General features: G+C 46.4%; 1 protein-coding gene across 2 annotated transcripts in view; it reads left to right on the forward strand.

Moving 5' to 3' along the window:
* rapgefl1 (Rap guanine nucleotide exchange factor (GEF)-like 1) overlaps positions 1-19,367 on the forward strand; it is a 91,076-nt gene that overhangs the window by 45,646 nt on the left and 26,063 nt on the right. For both annotated transcript variants that reach the window (XM_055656964.1, XM_055656963.1), the window contains exons 3-5: positions 6,950-7,028; positions 11,754-11,904; positions 18,898-18,995. In XM_055656964.1, coding sequence (XP_055512939.1) covers positions 6,950-7,028; positions 11,754-11,904; positions 18,898-18,995 — 328 coding nt within the window. The remainder of the gene's footprint in view (positions 1-6,949; positions 7,029-11,753; positions 11,905-18,897; positions 18,996-19,367) is intronic.

Consider the following 19,367-nt stretch of genomic DNA (forward strand, 5'->3'; position numbering starts at 1 on the left):
ACGCTCTTGCAGCTGTAAGCAGTACAGCAGAGGGATCTGTCTTTCCCCCTCAACCCCATTCTCCTGCCTTCTCCTCATAACCCTTGACACCCGTACTAATCAAGAATATATTTCTTCCTTAAAAATATCCATTGACTTGGCCTCCAAAGCCTTCTGTTCAGGATGATCACCTTACATTTAAAAAATTATAACAAAAGATTATTGACGTGAAACTAAATCTGGCTCTCCCTGCACAGATGCTGTCTGCCCTGCTGAGTATTTCCAGCTACATTCTGTTAATTTTGTTCTAAAGTGGGTTGAATAAACCAGTTGACACTGTTCCAGCAGCTCTCTGTGTTTCTTTATTGTTCTTTGGTTCAAAGCAAGGAATGTAAGCAACACATACAGGTAGGGATGTATCAAGCCTTGACATCAGAGTGTTTGGGTGAAATAGCTGGTGCTGGTGCTGCTGATGACGCACAGTGCCTCTTGGCTGTACAGCTTTGAGATGCCACATCAATTCTCTTCACATTCTTTATCTCAGTAGTTACGACACGCAACGCACTGGGGAATGTCCTCAGTGTAAACATTATTGAGCCCAGTAACCTGGAGGGACAAGGAAAATGTAATGCATGATTTTCCCCTTTGGTTGTTAATTTTATTTAAAAACTTGGATATACATAACTCCTTTCATAACTTCAGAACATGTGGGCGGCACGGTGGCGCAGCGGTAGAGTTGCTGCCTTGCAGCGCCAGAGTCCAGGGTTCGATCCTGACTACGGGTGCTGTCTGTACGGAGTTTCTACGTTCTCCCCGTGACCCGCGTGCATTTTCTCCGAGATCTTCGGTTTCCTCCCACACTCCAAAGACATACAGGTTTGTAGGTTAATTGGCTTGGTGTATGTGTAAATTGTCCCTAGTGTGTGTAGGATAGTGTTAGTGTGCAGGGATCACTGGTCGATGTGGACTTGGTGAGCCGAAGGGCCTGTTTCCACGCTGTATCTCTAAAGGAAACTAAACTAAACTAAACATCTCAAAATTGTTTACAGCTGGGAAGGTCAAAGTTGCAAATGGGAAGCCCATTTCCCTAATTGTGTTTGAACGCCAAACAAATGTTTCTATGTCAATGATGGACCAAAAAAGATGAGCACCTTGTATAAAATGGGTTGATGTTACAGTCTTTTAAAATGCAAAGCATTAACGTGGTGCAAGACCTTTGCATTCATATTACAGATGAAGCTTTGTCTTGCATCCGATACGTATTTTCAGGTATAAATATAAGTGTCTGCAACTTTTGATTCAAATCTATAAATAGCCTGGCAAGGAGACACCCATTTTGAATGTTTCAAGGTGCATGAAAAATACCTTTGTGCAATGCTTAATCCATTCGACCTTGTTCCTGCCCCGTGCAGTTTTCTACAAGTTGAATGTTTATTTCAAAGCTAAAATTTAAGGGCCTGTCCCACATACGCGACACGTGACGCCCGTATGGTCGTGAGTAGTCGCCCAAAGAGTCGTACCTTTTTCTAGTCGCCGCTGGATTTTCAATAAGTTGAACATTTTCGGCGACTTGCCGCGACCATGACGGGTGCCGGCGGTCGCTGAAAAAATCGTGTAAGTGGGACAGGCTCTTAAGCCTTGCTTCATTCTTCCGGGAGATACTTCGATTACTTATGTAATAATGAGGAATGTATATTTATTTTAAGATATACACAAAAAGCTGGAGTAACTCAGCGGGACAGGCAGCATCTCTGGAGAGAAGGAATGGGTGACGTTTCGGGTCGAGACCCTTTTTCAGATGAATATTTATTTTACTTCTGCAACCCGACCTCTCCGTTCAAGATGTGTAAGAAGGAACGGCAGAACCGAAGATAGAAACAAAATGCTGGAATAACTCTGATGGAGGGTCTCGACCCGAAACATCACCCATTCCTTCACTCCAGAGATCTGCTGCCTGACCCGCTAAGTAACTCCAGCATTTTGTGTCCACCTTTGAGCATCTTACCTGTTTCCCCTCTTTATCCACTTTGTGTCTGCACTAGACAAAAATGCTATGGAAACTCAGCGGGTGAGGCAGCATCTATGGAGCGAAGGAATAGGTGAAGCGTCACATGTTCCTTCTCCAGTATATTTGTCCAACTTCGATTTTTCCAGCATCTGCAGTTCTTCCTTAAACGGTGTATCTGCACTAAATACTTTTTTTTTGCTTGAGTTTGCAACTCCTCCATTCATCCATTTCAGGCAAGGATTAGTTGCTAAATAGGGTCCCTAAAAAAAACTGTTTAAAATGCAAAAGGTTTGCGATCAATATCAGTCAAACAAACCTTGAAATGTACTCTTGACCTTTAATTCCCATCCACTTATCCAATTACTATTGTTCTGGATTAATTTAATGGGTTTGCAAATAATGAATAATTCACAAGTGTTCTGTCTGACTGAACATTCAAGGCCCACTGCTCTATGCACCTTGACTGTCGAGCTGAGGTACCACATTTACAGGAGCACCATTTCCTCTCACCATCTTTTGAATGCAGGATAATCTGCAACAATGTTGTGTCTGGCATAGACTCGATGGGCTGAATCGCCTCCTCCTGTGACCGGCATCTTTCTAATTTTTCCATTGGAAATACGTGACATGGACAGCAAATAAAATCTGGCCCGTCATGTGATTCCTGATTCATAAGATCATAAATGATAGGAGCAGAATTAGGCCATTCGTCCCAACAAGTCTACTCCGCCATTCAATCGTGGCTGATCTATCTTTCCCTCCCAACCCCATTCTCCTGCCTTCGTCCCATAGCCCACGGTGGCGCAACGGTAGAGCTACTGCCTTACGGCGAATGCAGCATCGGAGATCAGGGTTCGATCCAAACTACGGGTGCTGTCTGTATGGAGTTTGTACGTTCTTCCCGTGAAATGCGTGGGTTTTCTCCGACATCATCAGTTTCCTCCACACTCCAAAGACGTACAGGTTTGTAGGTTAATTGGCTTAGTAAATGTAAAAAAAAATTGTCCCTGGTGTGTGTAGGATAGTGGGGATCGCTGGTCGGTGCGGACTCGGTGGGCTGAAGGGCCTGTTGCCGCGCTGTATCTCTAAACTAAACTAAACTAAACCCGTCCTAATCAAGAATTGTGTGATTCCGTGCCTCCTGCTGAGCAATTGTCAGTTTCACAAAGATTTCCTTGGAGGGTCTGGAGTTATGGGGAGAAGGCAGGAACTTATGAGAAGGTGGCGATGGGCTGCGGATCTGATGCTGCTAGTTTGGGAGTTGAAGGGTTCTGACACAGAGAAGATCAAGAATAAAATAACGCATACCCAGAACAGGAGAGAGTGCCATTTGGCAAGGTGTCAATCCAGTGGGCTATTCATCCTTGCGTGCTCATGTGCATTTTGAGTGCTGCATCTGCAATCATCTCCACAATAGACAGTTTTTCCATTAGACACCTGACTTGTGTCCTTTTGATGATGGAAAGAAGACACAGGGAACGCCAGGAGTTGCAGTATTTCCAGTTTTGGTCAGTTTAATTTTGAGATACAGCGCGGAAACAGGCCCTTCGGCCCACCGAGTCCATGCCGACCAGCGATCCCCGTACACGAGCACTATCCTACACACATTAGGGACAATTTACTATTATAATTCTCCCCTTAGCCAATCAACCTACGAACCTGTACATCTTTGGAGTGTGTGGGACGAAACTGGAGAAAACCCACGCAGGTCATGGGGAGAACGTACAAACTCCATAAGGACGGCCCCCGTAGTCAGGATTGAACCCTCGTCCCTGGCGCTGTGAAGCAGCAACTCTGCAGCTGCCCCACCGTGCCGCTTTTAAGATTCCTTCCCCCTGCAGTATTGACATGATTAATTCTCTAATCAGTTGTGATCCCCACCACGTTGTAAGGTGGGAAGTCAATGATGCTGTCGTTGGGGCTGGTGGGCAGATATTCTCTGGTTAGATTTGGTTATCGCCTGGCTCCCGCCTGGTGCAAATGTCCATTGTTATTTACCAGCCTGCACCTGTTTGTGTCTCAGCTCTGATTGCATGTTGATCGGCACTACTTCAACCAAGAAGTTAAAATTGAAGTGGTGCACCGTGCATCTAATTAAATTATTGATTGTGCAATTAGTGAGAAATAGTGCAGAGTTGTGCATACTTGAACTTATTTTGGCAGGCTAGCAAGAAGCAGGCTGTGTAGAACAGTGCAGAACAGGAGAGGATCCTTCGGCCTTCACTGCATGTGCCGAACATGATGCCTAGCTGAATTGATCTTATCTGCATCCACATGATCCATATCCCTCTAAAAGCCTCTTAAACGGCACTATCATACCTGCCTCCACCACCCCTGGCGATGTGTCCCAGGCCCCAACCACCCTCTGTAAAACAAAACTCTTGCCCCACAGACAGTAACTTTCACCATCTCACATTATAACTATGTCCTGTAGTTTGGAGGACCCACTGGGGCTGCACCGACCAGCGATCTCCGCACATTAACGCTATCCTACATCCCCTCAGGGACAATCTTTACATTTACCAAGCCAATTAACCCACAAACCTGTAGGTCTTTGGAATGTGGGAAGAAACCGAAGATCTGTGAGAAAAGCCACGCAGTCACGGGGAGAAGGTACAAACTCCGTAGAGACAGCACCCGTGGCCGGGATCGAACCCGGGTCTCTGGTGCTGCATTTGCTGTAAGGCATCAGCTTTACCGCTGCGCCACCGTGACTGTTGTGTTGGATATTTCCACCCTAGGAAAAAGAGTCTGACTGTCTACCCTATCTATCCCTCTCATAATTTTATATCCTTCTTTTCTATCAAGTCCCCCCCTCAACCTCGGTTTGCATCCCAGAAAACATTCAGAATCGTGATATCCCGCAATGCCTCATCATCGGTCCATATGTTTGCTTGTTTATTTTTGTTTTACACAAATTTGGTGAGAGAGAGTTTTATTCCACAACTCAACATTTTTGGAATGAGATTGTGAATTCTGTAAGGGTGAACTTCTGTTACCGGGACATCCGCAACATAGGAGTCGCCTGCAATACACTGGAGCATTAAGGGCCTGTCCCACTTGGGCGTCATTTGCGCGTCATCCTAAAAATTTGGTTGGCGCTACGTGACGCGGGCATGGCGCGTGGTGAGGCGTGGTGGCGTATGCAGTGACGCGCGGTAATGCGCGGCGCCCCAGGATTCTGTGAGGCTCAAAATCCTTGCGTGCCGCCTTCGTGACGTATACCTTGCGCACGCTGACATACTGATGGCGTACGCTGACGTACTGACGGCGTACGTGTAGCATGGTTACGCACGGTGACGCACGAACGTTGCCTATGCTAATTTATTATGCGTGACCGTCCGTAACCATACGCCGCCCTTACGCCGTCGGCACACCATTGAGCGCCGCACCACGTGACCACCCGGGTATAAATCCTTGCCACGGAGATCGGACTAAGTATGAACTACATCACAAATGGCTCCCAAATGAAGCAGGGCCCTCAAGAGCACTTGGCACGCGACTGTCGTACAGCTAGACGATTTTCGTGCGACAGTCGTGTGTCAGTCACTACCGGCCTGTCGTGTAAATGACGCGCATATGACGCCCAAGTGGGACAGGCCCTTTGATCAATGCCTCCCAACCCTATTCATCTGAGATTGAAAATTGCTGAAATATTTTAAGTTGGCATGATAAATGAATTAGTAACTACCAAAATCTATATTATTGGAATTTTCAAAGCATTTTATTTTGGCTGCAATTTAATCAATCGCCAAATTAAAGCATGAAATAAAAATCAAATAAAATAATTGAAAACAAAATTAAACCGTGAAATTAATTTTTTTTGGACTCCCTCACGGTTCAAGTTCAATCCTTTGTAGCCTAATTTTGGGCTGCTGTCGGAGGTTGGGAAGGAGTGATCTAGATTAAGGGTGTAACACTGTGAAATGACAATCGGAATGGTAGGTGCGATTGTTACCATTGAACCCAATTTTTAAAAAGGTTAGATTTACTTAAAATGTGTAGGAAGGAACGGCAGATGCTGGTTTAAATCGTAGACACAAAATCTATTATATATTAAGATATATATTAAATATTAAATATTATATACAGTATTAAGATGTCTATCTTAGATTTACTTAAAACTCTGTTTTCAAGTTCGGTTACAACTGCAGGAAAAATTAATGCGTTTCACCTGAACAAAATAACCAATTCCTTTAATTTTCCTGCATAGAAAGGACTGGAGATAAACCGATGTGATTAGTGAAGGGTTAGCTTGAAGGAGGGGGGTGGGGTGGGGCAGTGGGATTTTGATAGAGAGCGGGAAACAAAAGAAAAATAACCCAGGTGCTGGAGTAAATCAGTGTCCCCACTGAGTTACACCAACACTTGTTGTCCTTTTATGTACATCAGCATCTGCTGTTCTGTTCGTCGAAAACAAAATGACCTCCCTGCTCAATAAAATAACCCTGTAGATCCTAGTCTTTCTGTTCCAGCTCCCTGACATGTTTATTATTGGGCACCTACATGGTCCAAAGTTTCCTCGTCAAACTCAGGGAAAGTATGAGAGTGAAATGAAGGGGAAGAAATCAGAGGGTGTTGCCATTAAACATCTTCTCCTACGTGCTACATCAGACCAGGAATCCTCCACCTCCCCCTTTAATATTGATGTTTGCAGCTCCTCTCTATAGCTGTTCCCAGCTCTCCTCCCCTGCCTTCCCCCGCACCCCCTCCTCGCTATGTGTTTGCGTCTTGTCTGTGGGTGGGACAGAATCATCTGTATTCTGCCTCGCATCTCTCCCCGGGAGCTGGAAAGCTGCAGAGCTGGTTTACGACAGGCTTTCTTGGATTGCGTGTTCAGTTTGGACGCTGAAGCAGCCAGAATAGTGTCATCTGCAGTGCTGAGGTCATGGTGAGCTGTAAATGTATTCTGTACATGTCAGCACGCCTGCTGCTTTCTGATGACTTCTCCTCTTCTTACAGAGATCCTTCTGGACGACTTCCTTCTCACCCACTCCGTCTTCATGCCGACTCACAAGTTGCTGCAGGTTTTACACAAACAATATCCTTCCTTTGGAAAACATCGGATCGTTTTCATTATTACATCAAACAGGAACGAGCAGCTGCTTGGCAAATCTTGCAACATTCCACATCGGATATGGGGCTAAAACGTCTTTCATTCACAACTGCTTGCACCAGTAATTTAACAAGCGCACAGATCCTTTTAGGTTTTTAAAGACCCTCTGTAATCTCTGGCGATTGATGATAAGTCCTTCATTTATCTTTCTCTCCTGTGTTCTCTCCACACCCTTAAGCGTAAAAAGTCATGTGCAGATAGGTCGCGGAATGTAAAGTCCATTCAGTCTATAGATCCCAGACTGTTCCCTCCTAGAGCAGAAGATAGAGACAAAAAGCCGGAGTAACTCAGCGGGACAGGCGGCATCTCTGGAGAAAAGGAACAGGTGAGGTTTTGGGTCGAGACCCTACTTCAGACAGCACCCCCTCCTATTCCAGATGCGAATAGTTCATATTCATAAGTTCTAGGAGCAGAATTAGGCCATTCGGTCCATCAAGTCCACTCCGCCATTCAATCATGGCTGATCTATCTATCCCTCTCAACCCCATTCTTCTGCCTTCTCCCCTCAACACCTGACACCCTTACCTCCTCTTGTGGCGTATGGCGTGCACAGCCTAAAGTTGTGGGTCAACTTGTTCTATTTGATCTTTTGTTCATGCACGTCGGGTTGATTGCATTAGTCGAAACAGGGTGGGCCACGTGAAGGTTGCAATCTCCCGTCCCCGACACCCTTACTCATCACCAATCTATCATTTCAAAATAAATAAAGCATTATGTCACTTGCGTTTCAATTTGTCAGCAACCTTTGAGAATTCTTGAGCTCTCCACCAATGAGAACATTTTCTCCCTTCTAATTCTGTCGTTCCCTTTATGATTTTAAATATCTCTATTGTTTCTCCCCTCCTCCTCCCCCCCCAACACTGGTTCCTAATCCATTCACATAATTAAGAGTCCCATTCCTTGAGTCACTTTAGTAAATCTCTTCTGCACTCCTTCCAAAGCATTCAACACTTTCAATCAGGGTGGTACCAAATCTAGACGCAAGCTAGTTGAGTCACAACTAGTATTTTTTTCAAAGATTCACGCTGACCTCCCTGTACTTGTACTCCACCCCTTAGTTTACAAGAAGTCATGTGCCGAAAGGTCGCAGATTGTAAAGTCCATTCGATCAATAGATCCCAGACTGCTCCCTCCTAGAACAGAAGATGGGCACAAAAAGCCGGAGTTACTCAGCGGGAAAGGCGGCATCTCTGGAGAAAAGGAATTGGTGACGATTTAGATCGAGACCCTTCTTCAGACATGGAACAGTCCAGCTATTTCATTGCCCCCCCCCCCCCCCAAAGCCCTGTAGATGATTTCCTTTTAGAGAGTTACCCAGCTGACTTGTTGAACGCTACAGTTGAATCTACCTCCACATCTACCCCAGGAAGTGCATGGTTTAAAATGTTTATAAAGTTCAGAATCCTGCATGTGTTCAATTTAATCGATTTATCAACCTGCCCGGCTACTATCAACAAACCACCCACATGTAGCACGACCACTTGCTCTTGGACTGTGGCCTCAAGTTTACATTTCCTCTTCCCATTCTTCCAGCCACATTTCTCCGCATCATGTTACTACCTGTCTATATCTCCACTAAAACTGTTACAATCCTCCTCCGTTTATTCCGCTCCCAGGCTTTGTGGCAATTGGAGATTTTGAAATCATTCCCTGTGTGCCCAAGTCCAGCTAATTAGTGTAGATTAAGTGAAGCAATGGTTCACGTTCGGCCAGCCTTTCTTTGGCGTAGGAAGGAACTGCAGATGCTGGTTTACATCGAAGATAGACACAAAATGCTGGAGTAACTCAGTGGGACAGGCAGCGTCCCTGCTAACATTTTGGGTCGGGTAGAAGGGTCTTGACAAAAACGTCGCCTATTCCTTTTCTCCAGTCTGTTTGAGTTACTCTAGCTTTTTGTGTCTATTTTATCCTTTCTTTAGTGCTCTGCTCCTTATGGCAGACTCCTTCATTCTGTTGCTTATAGTCTCGAGCCATTGGGTAATACAGTGCGGAAACAGACCCTTCATCCCAACTCACCTACACCGACCAACATGTCCCGTCTACACTAGTCCTACCTGTGACACACCCCTCCAAACTGATCCTATCCATGTACCTGTCAAAATGTTTTCTTTTAAACATTGCTATTTCGGCCCGAAACGTTGCCTATTTCCTTCGCTCCATAGATGCTGCTGCACCCGCTGAGTTTCTCCAGCTTATTTGTGTCACCTTCCCATTGTACCTGCTTGATTGCCAGCTTATTACCTGGTGGTTTGTCCAATGTTTTGGGGATCCATATATACCCCATTGCCCTCTCTGAAGAAGGGTTTTGACCTGAAACGTTGCCTATTTCCTTTGCTCCATAGATGCTGCCTCACCCGCTGAGTTTCTCCAGCATTTTTGTCTACCTTCGATTTTCCAGCATCTGCAGTTCCTTCTTAAAAAACAATGCCCTCTGTGATCATCTTTGTTATGGCCTCAAAAATGAGCTTCATCAAATTGGTGTTTAAGAAGGAACTGCAGATGCTGGAAAATCGAAGGTACACAAAAATGCTGGAGAAACTCAGCGGGTGCAGCAGCATCTATGGAGCGAAGGAAATAGGCAACGTTTCGTCCCGAAACGTTGCCTATTTCCTTCGCTCCATAGATGCTGCTGCACCCGCTGAGTTTCTCCAGCATTTTTGTGTACCTTCATCAAATTGGTGATGTGAAATCTTAACAAACTCACGTTGGCTTTCCCTAATCAATCTCAACTTGTCCAAGCACCTTGCAAATTCTGTCTCTGATTGCTGTGTCTGAAATTTTCCCAGGCACTGAGATTAAGCAGTCTCGTCTGAAAATTACAGGATTCATCACAACACCAGTTTTTTTGAACAAGGGTTTAACATGAACAATTTTCACCCTTGCTTTTCCCACAGGAACACACCATTAGAATAGGCGATGCACCTGATGTGCTTTTGAAGCATATCCCATCAATCGATATTTAGCCATCCCGAACAGCAACATTTTCCTGTGCTGATATTGAAGCTGTACTTCGTGCGGCACAGTGGTGCAGCTGTTAGTGCTGCTGCCTCACAGTGCCAGAGACTCGGGTTCGATCCTGACCTCGGGTGCCGTCTGTGTGGAGCTTGCACGTTCTCCTTGTGACCACGTGGGTTTCCTCCGGGTGCTCCGTCCGGCTCCTCCCACATCCCAAAGACGTGCGGGTTTGTAGGCCAGTTGGCCGCTGTAAATTGCCCCCAGTGGATGCTAATGGGATAACATCGAACAAGTGTGAATGGTAGATTGAAAGTGCCCTGTTTCCCATCGATATCTCCCATTGTGTCCCTTTGGGTCCCTTCGACCCATCGAGTCCATTGCCGACCAGCGATCACCCCATGCTACACACTAGGGACAATTTACAGATTACCGACAGACCTTGTGTGTCTTTCAAAGACTGCAGGAACTCTCCAGCATTTTAGAATAGCGTACTTCCTCATGGACGATAGACATAGGAGCAGAATTAGGCCCTTCAGCCCATCGAGTCCACTGCTATTTGATCGTGGATGATCGTAGATGCTAATGGGATACTGAGTTGGATGATCAGCCGTGATCATATTGAATGGCGGTGCAGGCTCGAAGGGCCGAATGGCCTACTCCTGCACCTAATTTCTATGTTTCTATGTTTCTATGATCTATTTTCCCATGTAAATCCCATTCTCCTGCCCCCTCCCCATAACCTTTGACACCCTTTACAAATCTAGAATCTGTTCATCTTTGCTTTGAAAATACCCAATGTCTTGTCCTCCACAGCCGTCTGTGGCGATGAATTCCACAGATAACTACAGTCCGGTACCAGGGCGTACACCCATACTGTTCTCACCAACCTGGACAGTCCTTAGTCAGCCAGCTGGTCCAGCGATGAACAGGATCCAAGGAATTTCAAATGAGAGCAATGCTAATCCCAGTAAGCCCTCTCTCACAATAGCCTCACTCATTCTGTTCTGCACGACATACCACTTTGTTCATGTGGCAGTAATGTTACTGTGGCTGCCAAACTCCACATTCCTCGATTGGCGACCGGTTGCCTGTATGAAACAGCCTCTCTGGAGGACAAGAATAGGCAACGTCAACAGTGAGGACACTTCTTCAAACGCTCTTTCAGGCACAGTCATTTAGTGCACAATTCTCACATTGTAATAAAATAATAGAAGATGCAATCAAGATTTCTCATTATACCATCAACAGCAACATGCATTGAGGCAGCACTTTTAACAGAAAAGAATCAGATACTGGAGTCACAGAATCACAGTCATACAGTGTGGAAACAGAACCTTCGGCCCAACTTGCCCACACCAACCAACAAGTCCCACTTGCCTTCGTTTGACCCATATTCCTCCAAACCTGTCCTATCCATGAACCTGCCTAATTGCTTTCTTAAACGTTGCAATAGTCCTTGCGTCAACTATCTCCTCCGGCAGCTCGTTCCATACACCCACCAGCCTTTACCCCTCAGATTCCTATAAAATCCTTCACCTTCCCTCTCTTATCCTTAAACCTATGTCCTCTGGTTCTCGATTCCCCCACTCTGGGCAAGATGCTCTGTACCTCCACCCGATCTATTCTAAATTCTTCGAATGTCCTTTCGCTGAGCCTTTGAAGGTGTGAAAGCAGTTCTCCTTAACTATGTATTACATACTCTATGGGCATGGCTGGGAAGGCCGAAAACTACAATGAGGCCTACCCGGAACTGAAGAAGCAGAAGGTGCTGAAAATCACGATAGATTGGGCAGAGAAATGCAAGGATCTCCTTCTGGAAGATGAAACTGCTGTAAAGTTGCTCAAGGTAGGTGGCTTCCTCAATTACTTATATAAAATACGGATGTTGCATTCCAATGCCCACGCGCTTATTACAACTGCAGCTGAATATCGTGTAATCAAAACAAAAATGCCACGAACCAAAGCCATGCAGGTTTGTCGGTTCGGTCCGGACCTCAGGTGCTGTCTGTGTGGAGTTTGCACATCCTCACTGTGACTGCGTGGGTTTCCTCCAGGTGCTCCGATTTCCTCCCGGGTCATGGAAAACTGGGAAAAGTTAGACATTAGGCGTGGATTGAGTTGAAGAGAGATGGAGTCATAGAGTGATACAGTGTGGAAACAGGCCCTTCGGCCCAACTTGCCCAAACACGCCTCAGCTACATTGGGATGGACGGGATGGATGGATGGAGAGGCCAAAGGGATTGTGTGAAACTAACACGTGACAAACTAGACTAAACTAAACTAAACTAAACTAGTAGGGAGGGACTGAAAGGCACCAAATGTGCTGATGCTGGCTGAGAGAGTTTGCTGAAGGCCTTTGAGTTGGAGTTGATTTATCCAAGTTTAGTTTAGTTTAGTTTAGTTTAGAGATATAGCGCGGAAACAGGACTTTCTGCCCACCAAGTCTACGTCGACCAGCGATCCCTGCACACTAACACTATCCGACACACACTAGGGACAATTTACAATTTTACCAAAGCCAATTAGCCAACAAACCTGTACGTCTTTGGAAAGTGGGAGGAAACCGGTGCACCTGGAGAAAACCCACGCAGGGCACGGGGAGAATGTACAAACTCCGTACAGAAAGCAACCGTGGTCAGGATCGAACATGGGTCACACTGCCGCTGTAAGGCTGCAACTCTACCGCTGCACAACCATGTCGCCCCTCTGCAGAAGATATAAATAGAGGGGATGAAAGAGAACAAAAATGCTGGAGAAACTCAGCGGGTGAGGCAGCATCTATGGAGCAAAGGAGACGTTTCGGGTTGAAACCCTGATTCAGACTGTGAGCATCTGCAGTTCCTTCTTAAACAATATGAATATCACTGTACCTTAATTGGTGAATGTGACAATAAAAGATCTTTGAAACCTTTGAACAGACAGGTTAATATTGATATTGACAAATGGAACAGTGAGATGTAGAACATGTCATAAATAAAAAGGAATGCTGGAAATACATGGCATATGTGGTGAATGAAAAACAGGTTTAATGTTACAGGTTTTATCAGACCCGGTCAATTCTAATACAAATTGGAAATGCTCGTACTCTGAAACTGTGGAATTTCAATGCTGTGTGGCCTCTGCTGTGATATATGTAGGCAGCACATATGATATTGTTCCTTAAGCCTACATTGAGCTTCATTGGAACAGTGTAGGATTTTAACCTAGGGGCTTTAAGGTGGATGGAGTACACAAAAATATGCCGATGTTCGGAATCCGAAATTTAAAAAAAAAGAAAGTACTCGGCAGGTCAGGCAGCACCCGTGGAGGAAGAAAGTGAGTCAATGTTTCGGGTTGATAACCTTTCGCCAGAACTTGGAGGGAGTGAAAATCAGCGGATGCTGGAAATCTGAAGTTAAAACAAGGGGAGATACTGGAAATACTCGATAGGTCAGGCAGCATCTGTGGAGGAAGAAATGGAGTCTTGGGAGTTGGGAGTGAGTGAGAATGGGATGGAGGGAACTGGAAATTAAAGATCACTCTTGGAGATTGAGGAAAGAGGCTAGCCAATTCTGCAATGAATAAGAAGCCACTTTGTGAACATTGAACATGGTGATGAAGGCAGGCATGACAGTGAACATTGAATATAGAACACCACATTTTAAATGGTACACGTGTATCTTTGTATCTTTGCTTCACCTGGATGGTGGGAAGGGCAGGAATTGCGACTCTAGAACGGAGAAGCAGGGAGCTCTGGAAGGAGCAGACCCTTGGAATGTTGATCGGGCAGAAGAGAGGAGTGGTGACATTGTGGTAAAGGTGGAAAAAATTACAGAGGAGGATCTGTAGAAAGACACAAAGTGCTGGAGTAACTCAACCGATAAAGTAGCATCCCTGGAGAAAAGGATGGATGACACTTTGGGTCAGATTGAAGAAGGGCCTCGACCCGAAACCAAGTTGCACTAATCCCCTTGTGCCTGCATGTGATACATATCCCTCCATTTCCTGCATATCAATGTGCCTACACCGGTAGGCGGCGCGACTCTGGTCAGCAGCGGCCACTGCAGCCTGTCCGCGTTTTTATTATTTTTTGTCTGTGTTTTTATGTAGTTTTTGTTATTTTATGTTGGTGGGTGTGTGGGGGGGCTGGGGTGGGAGGGGGGGGGAAAGGAATCTCTCCCTGCATGACCCGACTTTTCCTCGTCGGGTCAGATGTCGTTGAAGAAGGGCCTCGACCGGGGACTCTGAACCTCACCGTCGCGGAGCCCGAGTCCGGAGTTTGGAGCGGTGGAGGACGCAACCCTGCCGCGGCCGCTGTGCCTGCATGTGACCCCAACGACAGGTCTGTGGACGGCGGCACCGGGAGCCCGCTGCTCCCCTGGAGGGAGACCGCTTTTCGGGGCTCCTGCATATCGGCGACTTCTGTGCCTATTGCTCGAAGAGCTTACATGCCACTACATCACTGTCTGCGTGGCTTCATCACCACAATCGACCACTGGCTTTGTGACATTCCAGGCGCCCACACATTCCAGGCACCCACCCATTCCTCTGTCCATCCTAACCTCATCCCAATCTTTTTAGGTAGCCCCAACCACTTCCAATTCCCATAAACTGAACACTCATCAAAGAAATACACAAGATGTATGGAGTAACTCAGCGGGATAGGCAGCAGCATCTTTGGATCCCTTCTTCAGACGTCAGCCAATTCCAAGCCCTGATCAATGGACCACCGTCACTGCCCCTCAACTCCCAGTCTCGGTCCTAGTTGGCCGTCTTTAGCAATGAAAATGTGCTGAGACGTAGCTGAAAGCGGCCCGCATCCAAAATGCTGCTTTACCTTCTTGCCTACCCATTCAGGTTCACTCAAATTCCTTGGCCGTTCTCATACACAACAAACTCCATTTGCTGCATTGCAATTTGTGAAGTCAATGTTATCTTTTCGACTTTGGACTTTCTTTGATAACGCACTCAGTGACTGAAGGGTGACGCGATAGCTTTTATTATTTTTTTAATAAAGATTTGACCCTGATCTCTTTAAGTCCACAACTCTAACCGTAGTTAGGTAAACATAGACTCAACTCATCCAGAGTTTATTTGCCTGCTGTGAGTGAACTTTGAATCGTGACTGTTTCACGTTCAGGAATATTCAACATTATTATTATTTAGGGTGTAAAATATCTGGAATGAATTCAGCTGCAGAGTTCATTTCTTCTCAGGTTCCAAACCAACAGTGTCATCGAGACAGGGCTACTCATTAGGCCAAAAATCCAGAGTTCAAACACCTAGGAGTAAATATCACCAACAATCTGCCAATAACGCAATGTCAGCAAGACAAAGGAGATAGTGATAGACTTCAGGACACACACCCCAGTTTGCATTGATGGTCTCGAAGTAGAGAAGGTTGAAATTCCCAGGGGGTAAATATCACCAACAACTTCTCCGGGACTGTAACGCCTTCCTTACGACCTTGTTGTGACTTGCACAATGAAGACACGTCCGACATCTTGTAGGAAAGGTTTAATCTGCAATCACTGAAACTTCTAAAAGGTCACTTGACCTCAGTCACGAGGCACAGATACATTTTCCAGCTTCTGCTTTTGGCCTCAAGGGGCACTGGCATAGTACATTACATATCCATCACAGGGACCACCCATATTGAGGCAACGACCAAGAAAACAGACCCACGCCTCTACTTCCTTAGAAGGCTCAGGAAGTTCGACATGTTTCCAACAACCCTCACCAACTGCAACAGATGTGCCGTAGAAAGCATTTTACTGGGATGCATCATAGCTTGGTTTGGGAACAGCTCCATCCAACACCGCAAGAAATTGCAGCGAATTGTGGACGCAGCCCAGACCATCACACAAACCAAGCTCACTTCCATTGACTCCATTTATGCAAGACCAGCAGCATAATCGAGGATGAGTTACACCCTGGATACTCTCTCTTCTCCTTGTTCCCATCGGGCAAAAGGTGCAGAAGTGTGAAAACGCACATCACCAAATTCAGGGACAGTTTCTTCTCCGCTGTTATTAGGCAACTGAACCATCCTGACGGTACGTGTTCAAGAAGGAGCTGCAGATGCTGGAAGATCGAAGGTGCACAAAAATGCTGGAGAATCTCAGCGGGTGCAGCAGCATCTATGGAGCGAAGGAAATAGGTGACGTTTCGGGCCGAAACTCTAGCGGTACATCCTGACGGTACACACGGTCGAGTTGTCGAAACCTGTGCAGACCAACTGGTTGAAGTTTTTGCTGACATTTTCAACCTCTCATTGCTGAGGTCTGAGGTTGCCACCTGCTTTAAGAGGGCATCAATAATACTGGTGTCCAAGAAGAGTAAGGTGACGTGCCTCAACGACTATCGACCAGTGGCACTCATGTCTGTGGTGATGAAGTGCTGTGAGAGGTTGGTTATGGTCCATATCAACTCCTACCTCAAAACAAACCTACCGTCACAACAACAGACCACCGGAGGATGCGATCTCACAGGCTCTCCACGCCACTCCGCACGGGACCACTTGAACAATAAATACACCTTCTTCAGTTGTTGTTTATAGACTACAGCTCGGCATTTAATACCATTATCCCCTTCAAGCTGGTTACCAAGCTCACAGAACTGGGTCTCTGAGCATCCCTGAGCAATTGGATCTTCGACTTCCTCATATATATTGTTTCTACCTTGTGTATATATATATATGGAAGGTAGAAACAAAATGCTGGAGTAACTCAGCGGGACAGGCAGCATATGGATAGAAGGAATGGGTGACGTTTTGGGTCGAGGCCATTCTTCAGATTGAATCAGGGGAGAGGGAGATACAGAGATAAGGAAATGTAGGTGTGAAAACAAGACGAAGGGGATGGAGATCAAGGCAAATGTAGAATAGATTATTGTTGGCTAGGAGAAGCGTAACAACAAAGCAAAGATAAAATGTAAACGAGGACAATCGGACTACTCGGAGAACCGGGAAGGGGGAGGGATGCAGAGAGAGGGAAGGCAAAGGTTCCTTGGAGTTAGAGAAGTCAATGTTCATACTGCTGGGGTGTATGCTACCCAAACGAAATATGAGGTGTTGTTCCTCCAATTTGTGCTGGGCCTCTGACAGTGGAGGAGGCCCAGGACAGAAAGGTCTGTCTGTCTGTCTGTCTGTCTGTCTCTGTCTGTCTGTCTGTCTGTCTGTCTGTCTGTCTGTCTGTCTCTCTCTAACTCACTCACTGACACTGACTGACTGAATCACTCACTCACTCACACACACACACACACACACACACACACACACACACACACACACACACACACACACACACACACACACACACACACACACACACACACACACACACACACACACACACACACACACACACACACACACACACACACACACACACACACACACACACACACACACACACACACACACACACACACACACACACACACACACACACACACACACACAAATGTTCTCACACACACACACACCCCTTTTCTGACCACACACACATGCAAACACACACACAACACACACACAAGACAGCAGGATATATACATCAACAATGACAAATGAGCTGGACCCCTTTCTGACCTCTGCATATGCAAACACAGCCCAACTAACTGGAGAGAGCAGGATATAAGTAAGAATGACAGCTGTGAGCTGGACTCCTTGACTGGGTGAAGGATTCTGAAAAGCAGGCAGTGATATTGGAGGTGCGAGTGAGGAAATGCAGTGGCTGGAGGCTGTAAAATTAGATGACTTTCCTCAATCCCTTGGCAGCTGGGCTGGGCTGGTCTGGGCTGGGCTGGTCTGGGCTGGGCTGGTCTGGTCTGGGCGACATTGTGATGTTGTTCTGGATGAAACAAATGCAAACGGCCGAGCTGTATCTCCACACAGCACTGCACTCTGCGGGTTAAGTGTTATCAGAGCCACATTGTCTTCAGGATGCTCAACAACAGGCAGACAGACACCCCCGCACCCGCTGATGTCTTTGTGTGTTATCATCAGCGACTGGCAGAGCGGAGATTCATGAGACTTGCAGCCAGTTCGAGTTGTACAGGGTTGACTTGAACGGAAGCCACCAGGATCTTGGCACGAAGGGAAATAACAGGCGGCCAAGTTGTGACAGTTGTGTATATTGTCACGTGTACCGAGGTACAGTGAAAAGCTTTTGTTGCGTGCTAACCAGTCAGCGGAAAGACAATACATATGATTACAATTGAGCCGTTCACAGTGTACAGATACATGATAACATTTAGTGCAAGGTAAAGCCAGCAAAGTCCGATCAAGGATAGTTGAGGATGGCCAACGAGATAGATAGTAGGTCAGGACTGCTCTCTGGTTGTGGTGGGATGATTCACTTCCCTTATAACAGGTGGTTGCCTGATAACATGCAGCCAGTTGTTGATGAGTTGTACATGTGTGACGGACTGCAAGCTGCACAACAGCCCCTCCGTTGCAGGAAGACGCATGCGCTGCTGCTTCCCTAGACAACATGCACCTGCAACCTCTGTCTGCTCACTGCTGCCATGGAAATGCACAGAGTAAATTGCCATCCAGAGTCCAACCGTGGTGTCATAGATCCTATTCTTGCCCAATGGCTGCAAGGAAGAAGCTGTTCCTGAACCTGGACGTTACAGTTTTCCAGGCTCCTGTACCTTCTTCCCGATGGCAGGGGTGAAATGAGAGCGTGGCCAGGGTGGTGTGGGTCTCTGATGATGCTGGCTGCCTTTTTCCGGTAAGTCCCTTCGATGGTGGGGAGGGCAGAAACCGTGATGGACTGGGCGCAGTGTTGCCGAACCAGGCCCGTTCTTTATGCATCTTATGTATTAATTTGTCCGTTTGTTTGCTTGAATCGAATAGGACCTGAACACCATTGCCAAAAAAGACGTGCGTCTCTACCCGAATTTGAAGGACGACATGTCCAGGCTACAGCGCACGGTGGAGAAGGTGGAGTTCAGGTGAGGAGTGACACTGTATATACCTGGCACAGGGTGATCGAACAAAGCAATGGCAGATAGACAAAACATGCTGGAGTAACTCAGCGGGACAGGCAGCATCTCTGGAGAGAAGGAATGGCTCGAGATCCTTCTTCAGACTGATGTCAGGGGAGTGGGCGGGACAGAGATAGAATGTAGTCGGAGACAGTAAGACTGGTGGGAGAACTGGGAAGGGGGAGGAGATGGAGAGAGGGGGAAAGCAAGGGCTATTGGAAATTAGAGAAGTCAACGTCCATACCGCTGGGGTGTAAGCTGCCCAAGCGAAATATGAGGTGCCTCTCCTCCAATTTTCACTGGGCCTCACTATGACAATGGAGGAGGCCCAGGACAGAA

The sequence above is a fragment of the Leucoraja erinacea genome, chromosome 27 (assembly GCF_028641065.1).
Source record: "Leucoraja erinacea ecotype New England chromosome 27, Leri_hhj_1, whole genome shotgun sequence".
Classification (NCBI taxonomy): domain Eukaryota; kingdom Metazoa; phylum Chordata; class Chondrichthyes; order Rajiformes; family Rajidae; genus Leucoraja; species Leucoraja erinaceus.